The sequence below is a fragment of the Dromaius novaehollandiae genome, chromosome 11 (genome assembly GCF_036370855.1).
Source record: "Dromaius novaehollandiae isolate bDroNov1 chromosome 11, bDroNov1.hap1, whole genome shotgun sequence".
Taxonomy (NCBI): Eukaryota; Metazoa; Chordata; class Aves; order Casuariiformes; family Dromaiidae; genus Dromaius; species Dromaius novaehollandiae.
Window position 1 is genome coordinate 19,256,677 of NC_088108.1, and position 16,028 is coordinate 19,272,704.

The 16,028-nt window shown below is 35.9% G+C and overlaps 1 protein-coding gene across 4 annotated transcripts in view; it reads left to right on the forward strand.

Annotated features, from left to right (window-relative positions):
- The window catches only part of DIAPH2 (diaphanous related formin 2), a 291,784-nt gene that overhangs the window by 92,393 nt on the left and 183,363 nt on the right, over positions 1-16,028 (forward strand). For all 4 annotated transcript variants that reach the window (XM_064518290.1, XM_064518291.1, XM_064518292.1 and 1 more), the window contains 2 exons: positions 10,291-10,392; positions 12,803-12,897. In XM_064518290.1, the coding sequence (XP_064374360.1) occupies positions 10,291-10,392; positions 12,803-12,897 (197 nt within the window). The remainder of the gene's footprint in view (positions 1-10,290; positions 10,393-12,802; positions 12,898-16,028) is intronic.

Sequence of the window (16,028 nt, forward strand, 5' to 3'; positions counted from 1 at the left end):
TGTGTGTAGTTTTCCACTGTGTTTCAGACCTGTCAGTTGCTTGGCTTTCTGTTTTGTAGCCTCCTTTTTTCTCATTAGAAGTCTCATTTATAATTAATTTCTACTCACTTTCTGTGTGCTTTCAAAGGCCACTGTCATACCTTCTCTCTTCCCCATCTCCCCATGCTTTCCTCTCTCAGTATCTGAAAAATCCAGGCTTTCCCAGTAACTCCTCCTGTGGAAACAGTTCTTTTACTTTGATCATTCTTGTCATGTCCTTTCTTAATGTACTGGACTCTTTGAGATGAGAAGACCAAAACAGTATATCATACACAGAAGACAAATAGTAAATATGTCATTAATTGTAGTCCTTAACTGAGAAGTATGAGTTGATCTACACAACAGTTGCTTAAACATCTTATGGTTTTGGTCATTCTAGTATGAAAACATGAAACATCTCAATTATTGTTTGTTATGTAGACAGTTATATTTGCCTAAAACATTTCTCTGTAACAGTATATTGAAACTGTATTGTGATGACCTTAAGCTATAATGATTGCAGTATGGAAGCGTACAATGCATATACTTTGTGACAGTGTGCATTGTGGCAGTTCCTGTGCCAAACAAATCACTGTCCTCAAATATGTCTGGTTAAAACTGCAGGTAATTTTAATCTAAAGGTAATAATAGGCTGTATTCTTATCACTGGAATGTTACAAAAAGATCTGTGTACCCATATACGACTGAGTTGCAAGGTATGCTTCTTAGCAAACTGATGTTTTCATACGTTACATGCAACTAGTTAAATCTATTTGGTACTGTCCACCATGAGGCCACATGTTCAAACACCTTTTTTTTAATGAAAGACTAATTTCTCAGTATCTTATCAATAAGGGTAAAAGTTGATATTTGTATTTTATTAATTATCAAAGCTATGATTTACAGTAAAATTCATAGGGCATGTTATTAATTATGGAAATGAATGGAAATGTACATACTGGGATCTTGTCAGAAAGATATAATGATTCTTCTCCCCTCAGAAATTAGGCTCTGGATCCAATGGCTATCAAAGCATCCTATTCTGCCAGCTTAATAAAACAATACATATCAGTTAATTGCCAATAATATTATTAATATTGATAATTGCATCCATTTCTCAGGCCTAGTAATAGACTTCTACACTCTAATTTAGTCTGAGAATAGAATTCTTTTAAGTAAAATTAGGCCAAATTTAACAAGTACTAAATCAACAGAAATGAAACACTATTTCACTGTCTAGGGCAGAACACCAGGACGTAGCAGGATACCCTTAAAAGCTGCAGTAGATCTTGGACTCAAAACAAATTGAAGATTGTGGGATTTTAATTAATTTATTGAAGTGAAACCTTTTCTCTTAAATTTCTGTTTAAAACTTAGAGGTATGTAAAAAGGGAAAGAATACCTAAAATATGCATTTAGGAATGTGTGTATGTATTAGTTTTAAAAAATTCAGCCAGGGGTTTTAATGTCAAATGGCATAGTGAAGTGGGGGGCAAGGAATATACTAAACACTTCGTTTTTAGTCTGTTCCATTAAAAAACAACGCTTATCTGACTTGGCTGTGGAAAAGGATTATCCTCTTTTGGATTTTTTTTTTTTTTTTTTTTTTTTTGCTTCATTATTTTTAGAATTCCTTTGGAAAATGTGGTTCATGTAAGTGTCTTTGTAAAGATGTGCCTTTCACAGGCCTAATCAAGGGGTACAATTTCTGAAGCATTCATTTAAAAGATTTTTGTGTAATAGACTTGTAAAGGAAAACTAGTTTATGATAATCTTAGTGAAATATGACTGTGCTTTTTCAGCACTTCATTTTACTTAGAATTTTTTTGGTCTGAGTCTTGGTCCCTTTCTTTTACTTCTGGAAGTTCCACAGATAACAGATGCAACCATCACAATATAGAAAATACTGGTAGCTATCCTATCTGGCAGCTTGGTGATGGTGATAGCCTGATCTCTGAGAAAAACCTAACTGGGACATGCAACTGTCTAAACTAGGCTGTCTAGTAAGTAGTAGTGGCATTTTCGTAGGCAAATGTCTTCTCTGACCCACATGAAAAATCAGTATGTTTTTTACTTTAAAAATGCATTGACTGGTCTTTTTAGTCATTAGTCCAGCACTAATATATCAACAGTGAAGACATAAAATATCTCAATGTCTGGCAAAAAAACATCAAGGAAAAGCTCCTCTTTGTAGCCAAAGGCACCATGTTCATATGAAGTGTCATAGATGCAGGAGCAGTTACAAGGAGTGGCAGTGGCAAAGGGAGAAATGGGGCAGACAGTCTTGAGGCTTAATGGAGGGAAGGTGAGAGAAGAGTCAATGGAAAAGACTGCTGACTTTTATTCCAGTTTCCTACAGCACATTTTACCAAACAGTAAATACAGCATTCGAGGATATTTTCAGTGTAATCATTGTTTGCTTACTGTTTGATTTCTAATGTTCAGAAGCAATACTTGCATGCATTTCTGTGACTGTTTATATTATTATGTTATATTATGTTAAGCAATTCATAAAATCCAGCAAAATCAAAGTCTTCTGCACTGGTCTTTGGCAGGGTAAATAGAAGGGGGCAAATGCAGTATTTTATTTTGAAGTTTGTATAGTCTAAACATATACTTCATTTCAGGATGTTGATAGAAAGATGGAAACCACTGTAACATGGATTGGTTAACTTAAGTATTCAATTGTATGGCTTAACTGCCACAATTCCCAATGCAGTTTTCCACATTGCACTTGAATATTATACTAGTTGCAACTATTTTGTGATAGTATTAATAGAATGAGGCATTTAATTTATTCATTAGATGTGACTGTCAAATGTAGTAGCAGTCAATGGTGTTATAAGAGCAAATAGTAAGAGTATAGTTCCTTGCTATTTTTTGACACAACTCATTTGTAAAACTCAGTCAGTCATGACTTTTTTCCTTCTATAGAATAGAACCTGTTGGGTTGATGTCACTTCCTTCTGCTTGATTACATTAATTAGGCAAAAAATGTACAAGATTGCAAGAGATGTTCCCTGCTCTTTTCCCCTGCCAGGTTTTTATTTTTTATCTTACTTTAGAGCTCAAAGTAAGATCCACTTTCAGATCAATTGCTCATTTTCTCTGTAATAAAATGTTATCCCCCCCCTTTTTTTTTAATAAATCCTCAGGTATTTAGCTGTTATGATTGCAGAAAGGACAGAGTGACAGCAGGAGCACTTAATTAATTTTACTTCAGGAATTGATAACTGAGTAATGTAGATGAACTGAGAAATGCCAGGTGGCACTGGGAATAAACATGAGCTCACACAGCTGCCGACTTCACTGATACGAGGCTGTGGCTAGCATCAGCTCTGCATTTCTCTCTGGATATTTGGGGAAACGTTTTGCTACTTATCACAGGTTAAGACCAAATGACAGTGTGGAGACCAAATGGATTTGGATACCAAAACACTTTAGTCACAGATATATGCAATTTCTGAATTACAAGACTTCCCTGCTCTGCAGGAGTGACGGTGCCATCCAGGAGAGAAGCTGGAGGGGCCGATGTGTCAGCTGCAGCTGTGCTGTAGGCATAGGCCAGGTGCGATGCCATGGGGTCTCCTGGCTTCTCCCCTTGTTAGTTGTAGGACGGGGGCAAGGACACCTCCTTGGGGATGGGGCCATTCAACTTGTGCTGAGTTTTTCTGACTCGCTGTCGCTGTAGCCACTGCTCGCAGGCTGACTGTTCTGGAGGCTTCTGGACACACTGGCATTCGATGAGCAGTAGGTTTGTGTAGTTTGGCTGTCTATCTCCTTGAGCACACAACAGCTACTCAAGGTTCATTTTGTTTGGAACAAGAGATGGGTCATATTTTGTCTACTTCACTAAAACAAGAGGTTGGTGAACGCTCACGGACTTAAGCTACCAGCTATGCTACCTAGGCCAAACTCATGCTATCTACTGCACTATTCCATATGAGACTGGAAGCTATGTGGTTAGACAAATGGAAAGACTTAGCATTGCTGAATCAGTTGGGAAAGACAACAAGGGCATGTTTGAGGCTATATTGTAATTAACGTTCCCCTGCTTCCCCCCTTTTTTGAACTTGGGTACCTGTAAAAATAACATGTTATTGCTAACACTGTTGGAAATAGAAAACTATTGGTAGCTTCCCAATGTAATCAACTTAGCCTGCCTTTAAGGAGTTTTATTATGCTGCAGTACTACTGAATTTTTAAGCTACAAAATATCTCATCTTCTAATCTCTTTATGAACATGCTAGGTTTCCATTTACTTGGCATTCGTAACTTATTATTTATTACTACGTATTTTCCACTGATTTCATATCGGCTTGTCCTCTTCTTTTTTTTTTTCTTAAGGAGTGATCATCTCTGTTTAATTAATAGTTTCAGCTGTTCAAGAGTACTCCTGTATATATATTTTTACAGTCCCTAAAACTGATCTACGTGTAAAAAATAGTTTCCCCTAGATTTGCAGCTCTTTATCCATGGATGATCTTTCAAGGCCAACTTGGGGAATAAGAAATCAATTAATTTTCTTTCTATAATGACTTTTGCTGGGAAATACCAGTGAATGCAATTGGTAAGCCACCTGCCAGATGGAAATAAGCTGAAATTACTCATTCATTTCCTATGACAGTACAAGGGCTTTTGTTCACTGTGGGTGCAGACTTGCTGTGAATTGGAGATTAAGGCTCAGGTTCAGACAGACTAAAGTTCACCTAAATCTCTGCTTTGTCCAGCTCTAGCAAATAATGCACACACAGCTTTTTTCGGCAAAATATGAGTACTAATTTTCTTCAAAACAAGGACATATTTCTATAACAGAAAGGCAAAATTATTTAAAAAGAAAAAACAATGAAAAGATACTACATAGAAGTGAAAGGATAAATAGTAGGATAACTCCATTTAGTTCTTTTTCTGTCTCCCTTTCATTTGGATGCTTATATTCATAACTCTCAGTTGTTACTGTTCATACTTCATTAAAATTATTCAGCACTAAAACTGCCTAGGTTTAAAAAGAAAGGAGGCTGTTAATATGAACTAAATGTTTTGGCCCAGAGTAAAATGCTTTAACAGCTCCAATAGTATTAAATAAAATTTTATATATTTCTAAAAATCTTATTGTGCTGATTTTTAATGCCATTTAGTAACTGAACTAATGCACAGGTGTATAGGTTTATTAGTTATTTTGCAGCTGTTAATTTTAAAAAGCCATGGGTGCTAATGGTTTTTTTTGGTACAAAGGTACCAAGTGCTGGTGGTAGACTTTTTTTCTTAATTAAGTCTCTGAAATATTTCATATGCTTGTGCATTTTCTTGGACATGATGATCATTAGTCTTGTTTAATATATTTTAAACTTCTGTTACTCTGTAATTAGTGTCATTGTTTTTTTTTTCTTTAGAGGCTAAACATGTTTCAAGCAGTGTCCTTTCTGTGGGTTATATTAATTCACAGCTGAAGGTATCAATGAAGGTACACATTTAAGCCGCACATGCATTGCATAATGTAAGACTGGAGTAGAAAACAATCCCTTGCATCATGTTGCATCACCTTTTTTCCTTCAACTTTGATAAACAAATATGTTGTTGCTAACAAAACAGTATTCACTTCTAGATAAAAACAAAAGGTTGATTACTTAATGTGGAATTTAGATCCGTATTTTGTTGTCTTTAAAGAGGCCACTGCATATTCTCAAACTACTTTTCCCTTTTTGGCTTCCTTGTATCTCTTTTTTCCCTTTCCTCCTCCTGTCTGGTGGAGGTAGGCAGTAAAGAAAAGTAAAACCAAAACATTCTAGACCTGTAACTAGTGTGAGATAATGATTCATTAGTGGGTGTTTTGTTATTCTGATGATTGATAATTGTTTTTAAAAAGGTTTTTTTCTTCTTCCTAGCTGGGAGAGGGGGAACAGCTTTTAAGCAAGGGAGAATACCATTCTTTATTTAAGAAAAAAGATAAACTTTCAACAAGAAAAACAGATGTAGAGTCGCGGATTTAAACATACTTTGTATCAACAAAAAGAATAGTGTATTAATGCTGGCAGTTACCACAGGCATGGTGGCCTGAAATGAGAGAGAACAGCTTGGCAGCCCCATTGTGGGAGTATTAACATGGTATGCAGCTTTCTTTACTTTTGCACAGTGACCAACACTTCCTTCCCTAAGTTCTCATTCACAGGGTGCAAGAGTGACTTGCTACATCCCCTGGACAGGCTTACCTGTGTGGTGGAGGGTTCTGCTCCCACTGCAGTGTCCGTAAGGCAGGGGGAGGACTGACAGAGCTTGATTTGTGGTTATGTTCTGGGAAGGAAAACGAGTGAGTGATGAATTTGGAAGGCTGTTGGATAAAGCCTGGCATGCAGGTGGGAAAAGGCTGGCCATATGTTTCAAATCAGAGAGGTAAACTTAAGCAGCTGCACTCAGAGGTGAGGCCAGCTCAGCAGGGAGCTGGGTGGGAAAAGAACCCTGGTGAATAAAGCTTCAAGTGCAGCCTTTTTGAATTTCTGAAGAGTGATTTCATGTCAAGGATTTTCTTGCTTAATCAGGAGACAAAGGATAAGAATAGAGTGTTCACCTGGAGAGCTGTCCTGTGTCTTTCAGGGTCCTGTCCCTTAGTTAACTGCTGAAGGAAACATCCCCTCTGCTACTCTTGTTTTCTGAAGGATGGCCATCTTGGTTATGGAAACCTGGGCAGGACTGACTTTAGCCTTAGGTACTGACTGCAAGATTGTCAGCTTGAAAACAAGCAGATATTGGATGAATAGGTAAGCCAGTGACGTTACCAAAGTGCTTTAATGATGAAAAATCCCTGCACTAAACTGCAGCTTTTTCATGAAGTAATACAGATGCTTTAATTTAAGAACTCCATAATCTGTGATCTGTTATGGTAAAAACACTGCTGAAGTGGACTAAATGATCAGGGGAGAAGGTGCTGGTAACAGAAGAGGGAAGGACGTGGCTTTTGATAGCATTCTGAAGGTGCTTAAGGTACTGTCAAACACAGGTCAAACAATGTCAAAGGATTTCTAGCAGTTTAATGTCTGTTCCTGCCTATGACTGGTAGATAAGACTGGGGCTGGATTATGACTTTGATGTGGTCACATGAGTGTCTGAATTGAGCATTTCTCTTGATGCCTTTTGGGAATTGGCATAAAACTAACTTAAAGCCCTTAAAATCTATGCTTGGATAGATTAGATCTTTTGAGAAGAACATCATCTCCCAGTGCAGAAGTCTTAGTCTAACCCAAAAATGAAACATTTATAAAATGGATGATTTGTAAGTGATCATATTACAGCTCTTCAGCCTTACACAGGTTAGAGTAGCCATACTGTATTATAAAAGTCTTGAACCTCTAGTCTTTTGTGGTTATTACTTTCACAGTACTGAAAAGAGTGCAGTCTGGAAACGGTTGAGGGACATTAATGAAAAAGCCGTTTGCACTATACGGGCAAAGGTACAGTTGTGAATTCTGACTTGTCCCATCTTGTGTGTGTAAAATAGTGTGCTTAAAAACAAAAAAACCCTAAAACACTTTTCCTTTTCTGATACTGTAGTAGTTGAGTAACTTAATACGTGTTTTGCGTTGCACTCATACGGCACCTTTGCCCTTGAACTCTTGCTCACAAAGCTTGTTGTGGCTGGTCAAATGTACAAACTACCACTGTATGTAAGTTTACCTCTTTTGTGGGGTGACATTTGGTAAAAGTAGTCCTCAAATCAGTATCTGTAGACTTCTTTGTATATATCCTATTGCTGAGAACCCCTTCACTTATTACTTACAGGAATGTTGAGAGCTGTCAATCTGCACTGTTCTTGAAAGTCTGTTCTCTGTGGGTGTTAGATCATTTAGAGGTCACAGTTATTACTAAATAAAGCTTTTTTTGGGGGGTTCAATTAATCCTACCTAACATTCTTTTCTGTCAAAATGTGCCTTAAAATATTTATAGATACAAAATAAATATTTTATTTATCAAGGGTGCTCATTTGCTTAGCAATAATTTACTTAACAGTAACTCTCTTTAAAAACAGGAGTTTCCTTGCAATCAGCCTTCAGTGAGAGGCTTGCCTTTCTTAGCCATTGTTACATTTTTCAGTTTAGCTTGTGAACTAGGAAATTAGTTTTTCACTCCAGATTTAGGTTTATCCCAGAGAATTCTTGGAAGTTGTTTTTATGTGGAGTTGGTTTTTACAAGGTGTTGGAGACTGTTGTGGGACTGGACTAGAGTCTCTTACCCTGTAGGTAAAGCTGTAATGAATTGGGTTCTGCCATTGAGCTCTGAGATACCACTTGGAAATGCTGAGATTTATAAAATTCCTCAGTCTTCTGCTAAGCAATCCTTAATTTACGTTTGTGTTGGATTTTTGCTTTATTGCTTAATAAATTTTTATTACCTCTGTTGAAGTTTTGCAAGCCACGAGACTGAAAAGATTAATGCTGATTTCATGTATTTTTGTCTTAGCTGGCTGTAGAACAGGCCTGTCTTCAGTGTTCACTGCTAACACAACAAGTATCATACTCCATGAGTGGCTTGCTAGTATGCGTTGTGTTTACTGTATTTCTCTGAAGACCTGGTCGTATGTGGATTTCCTGAAAGCTTCATTCTTAAACAGAGGGAGTTTGGAATAGATCACTCATCATTTCTCACATCTGTCTCAACAGACCCAAATTTAGGCTTTTCAATAGCTTTGTGAAACTTCCACTCGTATAATACAGCTCATAAGGTTTATTGCATTGTCACGGGATGATAGCTAACTTATTTCTAATTTCTGTTTTTTCCAGTGAGGACCTGTTTTAATTTCTTTGTTTTTAATTGAAAATGATTTGTGAAAGGGGCTTGGTGAGGATTTTAGACTGTAGCTCTTTGCAGTTAAAGGGTCTGTGCTGATGGGAGCTAAAGAATTATCTGTGTATATGAGGTTGCTGTAAAGCTGATGTCTAGCTCCACACTGTCTCAAATATAAAGCAAGGTGGTCATACTTGCTTCTTAGGCTTGCAGGAAAAAAAGGCACGGGGAGAACAAGCTTTGCATCATTGTTGAATTGTATTTTTTACTTAGCTTTTTTTGCTTTGGGGTTTTTAAAGGTAACTTTAGGGTAAAGGGATGATGGAGATATCTTGGACTAGCCTAGTTTATGCTGGCATGAAAATGCCCAGGTTAAATTAATTATTCAAGAGGTATAAACCCAGCAGAACTATTTTATGCCAGATGTTTCCCTAGTGGTAATGTATATAGGGAGAAAAAACTTTCTTTTGTTTATTTGTTTCATGTTTTTTGGCGGGGGGGGAAGAGGTTGAAGCTGAGGTTTTGGAGTTATTCTTCATGCTAGAAACAAACATCTTTTCTTAGTAGATGTGTGTAATGAAATCCATACTGAAGAAATTAGTTGAGCAAAAAAAAAATGCTCTGAGGAGAAAGGTATAGGTGATCTGCTCAAAACTTCCTAATAATTTTACTTTCATCAAGCTTTTCAATGGCTTAAATTGTTCATCAAGTTTAATGTTAAGCATGTAATGTTTCTGTTCCTGTAGTACCAAACATGTTCTATAATTCTTAAATCCTTATTAATGGGTTTACATAACTGATGCTTAAGAAAATTTTATGAAAATTATTAAGCATGTTAAATTATGCAAAAAATCAGCAAATATTTTAAATATTTCAATAATACATTAATTTTTATATAATTTCAAGTGCTAAATATAAGGCTAATGATCCTTGTTACTTGAGAAATTATCAATTTAAATATACAGTATTTTTTGTTTGGTTTTGTTTTTTACTAGCAACAACATAAACAACTAGAAGAAAACTGTGTGTTTACAAGAATCCTACCTTTGTGTAGTATGATAAAAGATCAGATGATTTATCAGTTTTGGATAAAAAACTGTAGAACTTTAATATTAATATTTCAACAGAAGGCACTCATACGCTTTGAGCTAACACTAAATCTAAATCACTGTGGACTGCATTTTTAAAGGTGCTTGGAATAAAGTGGAGCTAAAGAAAAATTAGCTTGTAGGTTAAAAATATATAAACATATTTGGTGGTGCTTGGGAAAATTGTCATTGTTTTATGACAACTTTCTTTTGCTGTTTCTTCTAATATTACTAAGTTGCTTTATTTGTCTCTTTGGATACTTTAAGGTGCTTTGAGGAGATGGATTTTTCTTGCCTTGAACGATTCTTACAGATGCATTATTTTGGCTTCCTGGCTAAGATGCTATTAACATGTTTAAATCTAACAATTGTAATAATGACTCAGAATTTAATAAATGTGTGCTTACAGCTAAAAGGGCACTAGAAGAAACAGAAGAAAAGAAAACACTTCAGCCAAAGAAAAAGATTAAAGAATTAAGAATTTTGGATGGAAAGACTGCACAAAACTTATGTAAGTACTGTAAAATGTATTTATTAAGTAAATATGTAATTAACACTTACACAAAACTATTCTTTTTAAAATCTTTTCTTTCTTCTTTGCTGGCATGTGAAACTACTTCCCACCCCACTTCCTAAGAAAAAAAAATCGCACTTAATCAAGTATAGGCTGTTGACTTTCCAGGTCAGCTATGTGCCTTCACCACTGTGTTGCTAAACTCTGGCCAAATGTTTCTACTTTTCTGTACAGAAAATTTGGTGCAATTCTTGAAGTTTCACATTGTGGGAATGCAGCATGAGTATTGTCATGCATCCTGAAAGCGCTTGGTAGCTTTTTGAGGATTTGAGTGTTAGTGCTTAGGAAGAATTACTGTCAGAAATGCAGCCTCTTTATGTCAAAGTAGACTTACAGCATATGCTTGAAAACTTTACTGAAGAGATTTTTAATTCAAGAATAAATGTTGTTCTGATATAATCAATCTCTTTTTCTGAGGGGGATGTCTTAATGGAGTCTTTGGCTCCTGACAAACAGGTTCTTGGGGGTTTCTGTTGTGTAATTAAGATAGATCCCTTAGTAAATCCTGTACTGTTGCTGCTTTTTCCCATCAACGACTAATCCAGTTATTTCAGATGCATTTGGGTTCATGCAATTCTGATTGTTTAAGATGCATTCATTTTTGGTAACAAGATTATTTTGGGGAGAAATAACGAAACACCACTAAAATAATTCAATGAACAGATGAAGTTGGGTAGAAACAGCAGTTGCAGTAGCTTCTATTAAGCACTTAAACAAGAAATAGTGTTTTATTTTTTACTTAAGGATTTGCAGATTATGTAAAGGAGAAGGGTAAATGTCCTGTCATGATGCTTTATTTGGGGAACAGGAAATAGTAAAATGTGAAAATTCAAAAACTAAAAGCTTCTTCCAAATCTTCATGAAGTATGAAAGCAATGGAATGCCTTTTTCGTATCAATATCCAGAAACCTTATTTATTATATTCAGGCTGCAAGAGCTACTTTTAGTTGAGAAAGCTCTGAAATTTCTATTGTGTCTAATTTTTCAGTGAAAAGAAGGGTGGATGCCAGGAAGCAAAAGTATATGCCTCTTCCTGGAGGGGAGAAGGGGAGAAGTCATTTTCTAAAATGAACTGGCTAAAGTGAACTTGAGTCTTGCTAGAAATGTAACATGAAAAATTCTAATTTCTTGGACAAGCAGAGATGGCATGATTTTAGATTTAGAGAAACTGATGAGATTGATTAGTGATGAGAGATTGACTTCTAATAAGAAAAATATGAAATAGGAGTTAGGTGCAAATGCTATTACCATAAATTATGAGGAAAGCTGTAGTATTCAATGATATAAAATTGTGCGATTTTTATGCATGTGATTTAATTATCACATGTAAATGTTTCAGGGTGGGGAGAGCTCTAATGAGTTCTGTTTAGCATTTCCTCCTTTGTGTTTTGTGACTCTAACATTGAAGAAAATAGCTTTGCCTATTATTTTAAACTTGATTTTTCTCTCTCTAATTATGTAGGCAAATCAATCATTGACAGCAGTTGATTCTTTTATTTGAATTGGAAATACCATAAAATGCCACTAGTCTGTCTACATCCATGGCAAATGAAGTGTAAAACCAAATCTGTGCATTGTTTATTACCGTGTCCATGAGCACATTTTCCATAGCTGAAAATGTGCTGTGACACGAGTGATATAAAATTTCAAACCAAGTGTTGAGAATATGGATGCAGGAAAATCAGTCATAGTAGCTGGGCTGAACGTACAGCAGCTCATGAAAATGGTATGCTAATCTATCTGTTAGGGTTGCTTTGTGGTATACTGAAGATCGAATTGCTTTGATAATTCCATCTTTTAAGGGTGTATAACATGCGTTCTTTCTTCGCTAAACTCAGTTACCCTCAAAAATTGGAGAGGACTTAGGATATTGTTTTGTTTTTAGCCCATCTTTGTTAGCCTTTTGGCATGGAATTTTCCTAGAATGCCATGGAAATATTATTCAAGCAATTGCAAATTCAGTTCATGTATGTACATGTGGTTATGAAAGCAAAAATAACAGCTAAAGTCTTCTAATGACTGCGTGAATCTTTTTTTATGTAATAATGTACATATTTTGCCATTTATAAAAACAGGTCTTTATTGATACAGATGAGTAATACTGCTTGGGAGCAGCTGAGGCTCCCTAAACAGTTAATACTGCTGTCATAGTTTTACTCCATACATGTTTTCATTAGAATTTGGACTGAAATAGTGCACTTCATCTACAGCTTATTCTATATAGAAAACCTTTTCATTGTTTATCATCTTAATTTGGATGAAGAACGGGCTGGTAGAAATGAATTTTGTGTTCTTATATGAATCTTTTTGACATTTTTGATTCTTACTATGTATTACTGAATTTTAGCAATATTTTTGGGATCTTTTCGTATGCCTTACGAAGAAATAAAAAGTATAATTTTAGAGGTTGACGAAGAGAAGCTGAGTGAATCCTTGATTCAGGTATGTGCAAATGTCACTGGTTTTGTTCAGAGTTTGTTTGCCACATAAAAATGCTGTAAAGAAATGAGAATTCAAGAGTAAAATAGTGTAGAGTATTTACTATTTTGTTCATTTCAACTCTACTTTTGCATATGATGGTATATAACAGTAAAACTCTGTCTTTAAAAGAGGCAGTTAACAAAAGCCGTTTCATTACAGAATTTGTCGCTTTATGAAGTTTCCCTTTCAAAAGGAAACTTCTGATGATTCTGACTTTTGAGTTTCTAAATCAACCAAACATTTATCCCAATTTAGGCTGGTGAATAATGAAGTTTCACCAGACTTCTCGTTGAACCACCTCAGCTCTAGTGATAGATGAAACTGCTTGAATCCTTCAGATTACTTATACAACTCAACAAAAACATCAGTAAATTAAGCCTGCTTCCAAGCTGCTTTCATCATATTTTGAGGCCAAAATCTGTTAGCCAAAGAAAGGAAAATGAGGAGTACAGTTCCCTCTCTGATATCCTCACAGCAGAAGTGGAGTGAGTGTGTACACAACCCCTAATGATCTCTGGGAAGTGACAGAGAGCAGCTGAGAAGCGCTCAAGACATAAAGTGTATACAGAATTAGCACAGTAGTATAGCTGGCACCACGATACTGGTGTTGGATTGGTTTCTTTTAATATCATACATAGATTGATGGTATCATGACTACCAACTCATCCCATGTCCACTAACTGATGCTTTTTTTAGCCAAGGTACCAGGCCACTATTTGCCCTTTCCTCCTTCCCTGTGCCCTGTGTGTGTGCGTGTGCGTGCACGCGCCGTGTCACCCACTGACATTCTTCCTGCTCTCCCCACTCCCCCAGCTTTCTGTATGAATTACTTCCTCTTCTCTTGGTCCAGGCTATTTTCAATTCCAGGGAAACCGGGTGAAACTGAGTTTCCTGGTCTGTTCACAGATAGGTTATGCAATTCATAGCTTCTTCAAACAGATGTGTTTTAACACAATTGGCTCCACTATGTTGCACAATATATAGTGTAAATTGAATTAAGTTTATCAAATTAAATTCACTTGTGCTTCCTTTGCAGTTTTTCTTGTGTCAACAAAGCCCTCCTGCATCTCTGGAGTTTTTTTTCCTTGAGGCTTTTAAGGAAGGGCTGTCATTTTCTCATAGACCTCCGAGTACTGGGCTCACAGCAGTACATACAGGGTACTTTTTCTTGGTGGCACATTCTGAAACTTCTACCAATTAATTTAATGTGTTTGAAAACATAGATGGGGTATCCAAAATTCTCATCCCTGTTTAATTTGGGATAATATTTGATATTATTATTATTATTTTGCTTGCTTTCTTGTAATATTTTTGTTTATTATAGTTTATTTCCAGTCTATCCTTATTTGATGTATTTCAGTATGATGCCCTGCTCCAGGGCATGTCAGCACGAAATGCATTGTTTTTATGAGTATGGGCTCTAAAATTACATACCAAGTACTTCTAATATGTATTTACAGTAATAAAAATATTACCGATTAACTGCAGAACATCTATTTTTCTTACAAAAAGCTTCTGCACAGGATAGGAATTATTTAGAAAGAAGTAGAGAGTCGGAATTTACAGTTATAGTCCAGGATATCGGCTAACTTGATGAGGAAGCCTACAGGATTAGTAAAATCAAATATCAACATGAAAAAAAATCCTCAAATACTCCAGAAATGCAGAATAGCTTAACATTAGTATAGTTACCTTGCTTACAGTAATTGTAGAGTTATCTTGAGATCTGGATTTATAGAAATAGCATGTAATATATTAGGCCAAAATGCAAGGTCATGATCTTAACATGTAGTTGTAAAATACTGGGAGCTAATGCTGTAATGGTTGCTTATCAATCAGAAATGATTATGGAGGAGTAATAGTGGGTCTGTCTCCAACAGGATGAGTATAACTGTCACTGTGATGCAGCCATAAAAAAAGCAAATGTGATTGTAAGGTGTATCAGGTGAAGTATTTCCAGGAGAGAGGATAATTATTATATTTTTGAATAACACACTTGTGCAGAGTATTTTAGATAATGTTTTACATTTCTCAAAAATGAATTAAAAATGTAGAAGCTGAACTTAAAAACTACTTAAGCTGATTGGGGGATGGAGAAACAGTTTACAAAGGAAGCTAGAAAAGATTGGCTTGATTAGGTTAGCAATATAAATAGCTGAGAGGGGATATAACTGCATTATAACTGTACTGGGAGAAGAGAGAGGTAGATAAGCATCAGGGAGGAAAATAAAATTGCTTAAGTAAAAGGCAGTGTTAACAACAGAACGCATGGATGCCTTCATGATAAATTCATATCCATTTTAGAAACTCAACTGTTTATAATCCTTGAAAGAGTGAGGCTTTGGTTTGACATTACAGTGGAGAGAGCTGGAGCAGGAAATAATAAAGCTTATTTGGAGGTTGGTCCATTTCTGGAAGGAGTAGTGTGGCCTCTAATAGCAGGAAGATTTAACTGATACATTATAAGAATTTCCCTCCATGTTTCTAAAAATACTCTTAAGAACGTCTTGGCGTAAATGGGATGTATCACCTACTTGATGTTCAGTCTCTTCTGATGTATTTTATTCTGCTCTTCTAGCTGTGGGTGAAGTACTGCCTAATTTACCAGTTTACAATTTTTCAGTATTACTAATCGGAGAACTTTTACAAAGCAAACCTTACTTGCTTTCATACTTAGCAGAACTTGAACTTTATAGAAATGCATGTGCAGAAACTGCTTTGTTCTCTCAAAGTATCACTAAGTCTGTAAGTATGTCTCTAAGTCTCTCTAAGTATCTAAGTAGTGGTGAAAGCTAAATGGGTATAGCATAACTGAGCATATTGAGAAATGATGTCTCTTTCAGTTAGGCTTCTGAAGTCCTTGTTTCTTGCTCCTTTTCAGATTTATCTTGTAATACTGTCTAAAATTAATTGGATTATTAATCAGATTGAATACATGGTAGACTGTAGGCCATTGTATTTTTTCCTTGAGAAATATATTCTAGGAAAAAGTATTCTCAATTCTCTTTGAGAGAACAAGTTCTTATAAGCAGCTACTTGTCAAACACCATGTTTAGCAGAATTCAGGGCACTGTGACAGTGGGCTTTCACCT